This window comes from Agrilus planipennis, unplaced genomic scaffold (assembly GCF_000699045.2).
Source record: "Agrilus planipennis isolate EAB-ADULT unplaced genomic scaffold, Apla_2.0 scaffold112, whole genome shotgun sequence".
Taxonomy (NCBI): Eukaryota; Metazoa; Arthropoda; class Insecta; order Coleoptera; family Buprestidae; genus Agrilus; species Agrilus planipennis.
Window position 1 is genome coordinate 6,617 of NW_020438886.1, and position 9,069 is coordinate 15,685.

At 30.4% G+C, this 9,069-nt stretch overlaps 2 protein-coding genes across 3 annotated transcripts in view; both read left to right on the forward strand.

The window, feature by feature from the left end:
• Positions 1–9,069, forward strand: part of LOC108742421 (chromodomain-helicase-DNA-binding protein 1) — a 21,280-nt gene that overhangs the window by 986 nt on the left and 11,225 nt on the right. The window lies entirely within an intron of this gene.
• Positions 2,669–5,353, forward strand: LOC108742429 (SHC-transforming protein 4). 2 transcript variants are annotated; one of them, XM_018477636.2, is made up of 8 exons: positions 2,669–2,924; positions 3,023–3,220; positions 3,407–3,477; positions 3,534–3,768; positions 3,827–3,987; positions 4,082–4,353; positions 4,537–4,772; positions 5,121–5,353. In XM_018477636.2, exons 2-8 carry the CDS (start codon positions 3,134–3,136, stop codon positions 5,247–5,249), a joined length of 1,191 nt encoding a protein of 396 aa, XP_018333138.1. In that variant the 5' UTR covers positions 2,669–2,924; positions 3,023–3,133; the 3' UTR covers positions 5,250–5,353. The 2 variants fall into 2 exon arrangements, with proteins under 2 accessions (XP_018333138.1, XP_018333139.1); XM_018477637.2 differs by lacking the exons at positions 2,669–2,924; positions 3,407–3,477 and having other exon boundaries at positions 3,129–3,220.

Genomic DNA, 9,069 nt, shown 5'->3' on the forward strand with positions numbered 1-9,069 from the left:
TCTAAAAATTATTCCATAAATTATTGGATTACCTTTGAAAATTAAATATAAATTAACGTTTTACAACCAATACATCAATATATTCTGCAAATAATCATAATTCGATTCATTTAAACATAGTAGCTAATTATTGAAATATTATTTAACTCTCAGATAGTTTCCAGCTTAATTGGCCCTTTATATTTATTTTAATTCTAAAACAGATTATTTCTTTTTTACGAATTTGTAGTTTATCTAAAAATTATTCCATAAATTATTGGATTACCTTTGAAAACTAAAAATAAATTAACGTTTTACAACCAATACATCAATATATTATGCAAATAATCATAATTCGATTAATTTAAACATAGTAGCTAATTATTGAAACATTATTTAACTCTCAAATAGTTTATATTTTGTATTAATCGTATGTAAGAAAATTAAAATTATTGTCTCAAATGCATTACTGGAATAATTAGGAGTTTAATCAATTAGTAAATTGTACTGATGACTATTACGGTGGTCCTTTTTATCCGCTAAGCCATTTAAAGTTTGCGAAGTATATACAAAATTAATTTGTCACACTCTAATTTATATTAATATTAACCCGACCTCCCACAGGACCTAAGTTTTAAACAAAAAAAAATAATACATACTAATACTATTCGATTTATATTATAAAACTGATTTATTAATAAATTTTGATTAAAAAGCTTTTCCATCTAGAAAGCTCTCTACTGCATGTTTTTTTGAAAATCCCTAAAAACTGGTCGATTTTGCCTTCAAGGGGATCCTTTGATTGTAAATTCATGTAAGGGCGTTAACCTCTTCAAGAATTTTAAATGGCAACCCCCTGTTAAATGTCAATTAAATAAACTTTGGCCATTATGATTTTTAATTGTTAGCGCATTATTAGTGTTGTTGGGCATTTTTTTATTTTACTATTAGAATTATCTAGAAAGTAGTGGTTGCTAATTTGATATTTTTGAGCAATTTTGAAGCAAACTTATCCAAAGTATCGTAGTTTACTGCTTGCGATGATCTTGAAATTTGAAAATTTGAGAGAATGTTGAACAAAAATTTTATTACTGTATGGAAGTGAATTGCTTTCAATTTGAACATTTATTCAATTAAAACTTGTTTGAGAACTTTTTTTATTTAATTATATCTACATTTCCCACTTATTCGTTTTCACGTTAAGTATAGCATACAACAATACCATGTTTGTAAATAGAATCGAAATACACACATTTAATGTCATTTGAGATTTTTAAGGGGTTGTCACCCCGTTGAGAAGTATGACCTTACATCCATGAATTTATCTTAGATGATCCAACACACTCAAAATCTGAAAATTCTCGAAATTTGAAAATGAACGAGGCATAGAAATACATACAACAAATTTTCGGTTTCGGGCAGCAGCTCTTTCAGTACTCAGGGTGGTAGGGATCATGTGGATCGGTATGGCATTCTGATGCAAAATACTGCGATGTGGAAGGCAACGGGAAACCTCCACATTATGATATCCCAGGAAAAACAAAGCGAACTCAAATGAGGGTGTATGTTTGGAGCGCGGCGCTGTACGGGTTCGAAACATGGACGGTGGGCGTTGCGGAAAAGAAAAAGGTTGGAAGCGTTTGAAATGTGGTGTTACAGACGAATGATGAGGATACCGTGGGTAGAAAAGGTTAGAAATGAAGAGGTATTAGAAAGAGTAAGAGAACAGAGGACTCTATGGAAGTCAATAAAACATAGACGAGACACCTTCTCAGGCATGAAGGTCTAGTCAGAGACATATTAGACACAGAAACGGGAGTTAGGAGGGGTAGAGGTAGGCCTAGATTAGATTACTGTTCACAAATAGTTAAGGATGTGGGTTGTTCTAGTTTTGGGGAAATGCGAAGATTAGCTCAGGATAGGAAAGAGTGGNTTTTATTGTATCACACTTCAGACCACTAAGGCATGTCCATTAGTAAACGTCGATGGTATGTATCACACGGCCATCTACGCACACGACTAACCATCGACGTTTACTTATGGACATGCCTTAGCGGTCATAATTGTGGTACAACAAAAGAAAGAGATGGAATGAAGTTTCGGACAATATCCATCTCTCTCACAGTAGTGCGTGGGCGTGTCATGAAAGAGATAGCACTAGTCCGAAACCATACGCCATCTCCCTCACTCTTCCAGCCAAGAAATTATTACAACGACATACGGCTAAGGCACGTCCATTAATATATGTATACCTATATCTATGCCTATACCACCACCATAGATTACCATCACATTTACAATTCAAAAGAGACCTTATACTTATTTAAGGTTTCAATTTTGCCATCTATCAGGAAATAGCTGAATATAGAACTTCGATTTTGTAGAGCCCATTAGTTTTGTGACAATTTGCCATTAAACATTGATTCATTATTGTCAGATTGCGCTAAATGATTAGAAATATTAGATTTGCACTTACTGTAACTTAATCTATAAAATTGCCAAATCTTATTTCAGTAGAATCGAAAAGTAATTATGCTACACAACTTATAATTAAAAAGTCTAGAAATAGTTGTCAAATGATTTTATAGATTTGAATTTTCAAATTTGAATAGGTTTCATCGTAAACGTACAGATGTCCCAACCTACATTCAATTTTGTTCGTTTCCGTCTACTAATTCTATTAAGTTTTTATGCCGTTTTATTTGTCTTATTTTGCAGTTGTAGGTAGTTCGTTGATGGTACTACCCGTGTTTTATTTAATTTAGTATTACAAGTTCTTTTCAGACAAAATGTAAAACTTTTCTAGAAGTTTATTTTAAAATTATGTGCAATGATTTACTAAAATTTTTGTAAGGATAATAATAGGCTGTTACATGGGTATTGGAAATCGGATATGGTTACGTTCTAGGCGGATCTTCAAGATGGAAGGCTGATTTCTGCCAAAGGTTCGTTTTTACCAAATATTTCCTAGTAAAAATAAATTTATGCCTCGTTAGTTAGTTTAAAAGTTGCAAAATTATAAAGAACAAATACTTATTGTTAGCAAAAAAAGACTGCATTTAGGCGTAAAAGCCAAAATTAGACGAATATGGATACGAAAAAAGTTAACGCCCAATGCTAAATCCTGTGATATTAATCAGACATTTCGCAGAACATGTCTACCTTTATTACTAAGCCTTCAGGAGGCTGGATTCACTCTGATAAAGTGATATCTAAACAAGGAGCCACATATGTTATTAGAGTAAGTAAAATATAAATTAATTTTAAATTATTTTTGTTTGACCCTTTTGACCCTTCCCATTAGTGGTCTACAGTCCCTTGTATTCATTGAATTAAATTTACTCCAAATATAAATTTATTATGCAATTGTAGCAACACTATGTTTTTAATCACTTGTGTGATTTATAAATATATATTTCCTTTTTAGTACATTGGTTGCTTAGAAGTGAAGGTTTCAATGAAACAGTTAGAATTTAAGAATAGATCAAATGTAGCAAAGTAAGATTATTAAAATGTTAAAAGTTGGACCTAAAATTATTCAAAATGTTTTATAGATTGTGTATTAGTAAAGTTTGTGAGGCTGCTGGTTTAAAGACTGCTGATAAGAAAAAAAAGGTTGATAAAAAAGTGTTGCAGTGCATAGCAGATACTCCAAAAATGGATTATGCTGGGACCAATGTTGATCTTACCATATCAAGTTCAAGTTTAATACTAACATCATTGGAAACTGGCCAAGTTATAGCTAGTCATGATATGCCACGTATTTCATTTGCCTCAGGTGGTGATACGGTATGAGACAGTCAACTTCCCTTAATTTATAGTAGTAGTCAATGCAATTTCTTAACAGGACACATTGGACTTTGTAGCCTACATAGCTAAAGACATGAATGATTGGCGTGCTTGTTATGTCTTGGAATGTGGAGGTGAGCTTACAAAGGATGTCATCTCCACTATAGGACAAGCGTTTGAATTAAGATACAAACAATACATGAAACCTGCTCAAATTGCGTATGTAAAAATGATATTAACAGAAACTACTTTTTACCTTCAAAGTAACAATTGACACTTGTTATCCATAGTTGTAATTTGTGTTCTTTTGCAGACTAGCCATGGGCCAACCTGGAACTTCTACTGGAGGAGATGCAGATAAAGATTATTACAATGATCTTCCTGGCAAGGTTCCTCCTGATGTGGGTCCACCACCAGTACCTCCATTACCAGCTGTTGTGCCTCCTTTCACCACTTTGCCACCTGTACAAAGTCCTAACTTAATTGATTTAAGTGCCGAACCACTAATGGCAATAGATACAAGGCAACATGAGTATGTCAACGAATGTATGGTCTTTTCCAGGGATAGAGATATATTTGATATGCGTAAGTAGACTTCTAATAATTCATATACTCCTAAATAGCTACAACATTGAAAAACATGAAAATTTTAGCAAAAAGTAATACAAATTGTCTTATATTTTATACATACCAATTGATTATTTAATTTTGTTACAGATTAAGAGTTCAAAGTTCAAATAAAATTAGTGACTTAATGCTTTTTTACAGAACCTTTCACACAAGCAAAATTAACTTCAAAGAAAATAGATGAAGAAAAGGTTGCAGAATTGAAGAAGGAAATTTGGTTTCACGGCCAAATAAGCAGGGCAGAAGCTGAAAGACTTCTACAGAGAGACGGCGATTTTTTGGTTAGGGAATCTCCCAACTCCGAGGGACAGTATGTTCTTTCTGGGATGCAAGAAAATGCCAAAAAGCACCTTCTACTGATTGACCCGGAAGGAGTGGTTAGTTTCTTTAACCTAATAATTTCTTTTTGATCGTTTTTTATATTTATAAAAGAGTATATATTTGTGTTACTCACAGTTAGATAATACAAAAAAAAATTGAGTGGATTTATGTGGAACTAAGTTAAATAAAACATTTATTTAATTTATTTAAATTTAAAACACATTTTGACACCCAGTTCATCTTAATTAGACTGTGGCTCTTCTATGCAATTGGGTTTTAATCTTTTATATAGTTAGGTAACATGCAGGGTTTTCTCTTGAAAATTTAAACGTTTTCTCCCAAATTTTTAATCATTTAATAACATTTATAGCAGTGTACATTACTAATTTTAATTTTATTTACAGGTTAGAACGAAAGACAGGATGTTTCAAAGTGTCAGTCATCTTATTAACTACCACTGTGAGAACTCTCTTCCAATAATATCTGCTGAAAGTGCCCTTGTACTTCGAAATCCGGTACCACGTGCCTACTAAGCTAAGTTACTTAGTTTTTATCTCGAATTTTACTTTATTCTCATTTACGCGAATTTCAAGTGGGAGAGAAGGACTGTATGGTCGGAAAATAGATGCATTTTAGGTATATATTGCTCACAACCGATTTAACACTTGCATTCCAGTTTTTATAAAACTTTAAAATTCTGAGATCTCTATTATTTAAAAATAAACTTAGCCGTTCTTTATTTACAATTAGACTGATTTGTCTGAATTTATTATTAATTTTTCAATATGTTTATTGTTACGCATGCTTTTTTAGCGTATCAAAAAAAAATTGGCAATTATAAATAGTGCATGTGGGTGAAAATTGATTTTCTAAATTTTTTGTATGCATAATTGCAAGTGATGCTAATAAATGCATTTTGAAATCAGTTTAAAATAAAGGCGCTAGTTTCATTTTTAATGTTAATGTGAGCAAACACTTTGGCCATACAGGTATTTTCTGTAAAATGTTTATTTACGATTTCTTTCCATTTCTTCAAATTATTAATATATTTTGTGGAAAATTATTCGTAAACTTATTTGTTTCATATTGAAAAATCAAAATCAGAACTGAATTAACTGTCAGTAAATGTGATTGTATGTGCCGTTTTAGTTAACATTATCAGCTTTAAATTTAATTTAGTTTTATTTTTAAAGTTACCAGATTATTTGGAAAAATAAACTCGCGTTGCAAGCATCAATAAAAAATTAGATGCACAATTAATTTCGTATTTTTTGTTTAATAGAAATATTAATTACTCTCCCATTTCTTAATTTACAAAACTTTTGTCTGTGGCATTACCCCAATGTTTGTAAGTTTAATAAATAGAAAGAGTAGATCAGTTTTCAGCTGACTTCAAAAAAAAAAGAGGTTCTTAATTCGACTATATTTTTTCTTATGTGCATGTTAGGTGAACTCTTCGCCGATCATGATCAGATCTTAATTATTCTTTTTTATTATTGAATAGGCTATATCTCAAGGGTGGTCTTATTTAAATTTGACAAAAAGTTCCACCTCCACAGATGTATTTTTAACTTTTTAGTTTCAATTTGTACATAAGACAAAGTTTTAAAGTCGGCTTTTATTTTGAATACAAAAATTTAATTATACATGTTAAAAATTATGCTTTATTCTACGTTTTTAATTCATTGGTGATAGGTATTAAAATTTTGGAATAAGTATCCTTAAACTTACAAACATTTGCCTTAGTAAATCTATCTTACGTAGTTTATTTAAACTGCGATGTCTGCCTCGAATAATGGAATATTCTTTGCCACACCCAACTNCATGTGGTATAATAATAAAATTCGACCAAATGGAAATTGAAATTGAACTTTTTAAACATTAAACGAAACTAGGTAATTACAGTATAAATTTAAGAAGTATCTTATTGTTATTTAAAAAAAAATTGTTCACATTTAAAGTTTATTTTGTCTGTTAATAAACAGCTTCTGTGGTTTAAATTTCCCGTTGCCGAATTATTAATGGCCTTGATGTAGAATACACGATAAACAACGTTAAATTAAAGGATAAATAAGTTATTTATACTTGAATTTATCTGATCTGTCGAATTTAGTTATTAAAAAGTTGAAGCATTTATAAAATTAATAGGTAACATCCTAAAATTTGCAGTTATTTTGTACTTTTATGTACTATGTTATCTTTTGGTTTTCTTTAAGTACCTAAATACCTACAGCAACGTAAGAAGTTTTAGTTAAAGAACCGTTGAGAAAAAATTAATAAACACCTTTCGTTGGCATAAGAGTGGGAAATTTTCATTTTAATTTGATAATTCAAAATCACAGCTAGTTTCTTCATTATTGTGCTAACGAAAGATGCATGCCATTTTTACAAAGGTTTTATAACTAAAACATCAATTCTTTTCATTGACATGCTATTTGAAAGGCAGATTTTTTTAAAAATACGATGCAAATTAAAAAGATACAAATATAACATTAATTTATATCAGCAGTGTTTAGTAATAAGAAATCATAATTATTTTCTTAGACTGCTTATGTACCAAATAAATTTAAATAGGATATTAAAATATAAACAATTAGTTGCTTACAAATTTCGACTGACACTATAACGTTTCTATCTTTTTGTAGACTACAGCGCACTCATTTAATTTAGCGTGATGGTACGATAATCTCGAATTTGATAAATTTTATTGTATTGTATTGTATTGGATTGTATGCCTATTACTTGCTCATTATATAACATAACATTAAATAAATCAGGTTAAACTAAATTATTGCGCCTATTTCTGCTTTTAAATATTCAATCTGCGCCCCTGATAGACATACTGAAGAAAGAAGGCTGTAGTTGTTATACCTAAAATTGCCTACGTTTGCCACCGCGAATCCACGCCTTTTTAAAATTTCCACCAGCTTCATGCGTGAGGCCTATAGGAGGTTGTCCACGAAGTTCGTCACTATTTCATGGAGTAGCTGTACGTATGGTTCAGTTGTACCCATAAATTTCAAACTTGAATGGACATTTGCGAAATTCCTAGGAATCTTGTAGCTGCTGGAATAGATGTATTACTATTTACAACGCTGCTGTTTCATCTTCTTCATTGTTAGTAACTGGTTTCTCATAGTTCTTCTCTTTCATCTAATTCCAAATTGCAATAATCTCGATTCCATTCTAAACTAACCTTCTGTCATTTTTAATTTGTTAGGATATTTTTTTTAAACAGGTGATATGATCGAGCAACAATTTTCTTATATCTTCCATATGTGTAAAACAAATTCCAGTATTTGTATAATTTCCGCCCTCAATTTATACCTTAATTCTATATACAATTATATAAATTCACAAATAAGTAAGTCAATACTCAGTTAATACTGACCGTACATAACGCAAAAACATTCAACAATTGAAATAACAATTAAATGAAAGGCAGACTTTTAAAGATATTTAAAAAATATTAAAATTGTCTATAATTGACAAAAATCAGTAATATTTTATTAAGGATAAATTATAGGTCTAGGGTACCTATATACCAAACGATTCAGAATCAAAATCTGCATTCCAGTATGAGAGAATATTCAGAGCGTTCCCTTTAAAATAAAAAGTTGTTGTTGCCTAAAAATCCTCAACATTCAGATTAGTTTTTTGAACACCTCGTATAAATTTCGAAAAAATGTTCACATGATACCAAGGACCATTAAATAGTTGACTCACAATAAAAATTTGGTTAAATAAGGTGCATTATCATTAATGGTGCACAATTGATTTTTTGAGCTTCTTTTTCAAAAAAAAAGTTGAATTAATGGAATTCTGTTTTTACTTAAGGTGTAACATGTTTAATTAGGATAAACAAAAGAAAAACAAAAAATGCCAAATGAACAAAACGGCACGTTAATTTCATCCCTTGGTAAGCCAATTTAATATTCAACTAATTCTAGAAATTCTGATCAGAACAGCCGTAAAATTTTTTATTGCAAACATACTTATGTTAAAACTAGAGATATTAGAATATTAATATAGTGATAACTATAAATTAATGTACAATAATATAATCGGAATAGAACCAGATATGCTGAGTTTTATATTCCTTTTATAACATTGTGTCATGAAATTACTTATTCAAATCAGAATACTAAAAAACTAAAAATAAGATCGAACAAATAACAGTGAAAAGGTGTTTTCGTTATTTTGTGTCAGTGAAACTACCATTTTCGTAAATGGATATCATTAGATTCCTTTTAACAACGAGGGTAAATCTAGGTTTCCTATAAAACAGTTATGATAGATTTCAAATCTAGACTTTATTGATTTTAGAAAAATATAACACTCTATCGGTCGTTG

Coding starts and splice junctions, on each gene's coding strand:
- LOC108742429 (XM_018477636.2), top strand. CDS start 3,134: ATGTCTACCTTTATTACTAAGCCTTCAGGAGGCTGGATTCACTCTGAT. Junction 3,478..3,533: donor AATAGATCAAATGTAGCAAA/GTAAGATTATTA, acceptor AATGTTTTATAG/ATTGTGTATTAGTAAAGTTT. Junction 3,988..4,081: donor ATGAAACCTGCTCAAATTGC/GTATGTAAAAAT, acceptor GTTCTTTTGCAG/ACTAGCCATGGGCCAACCTG.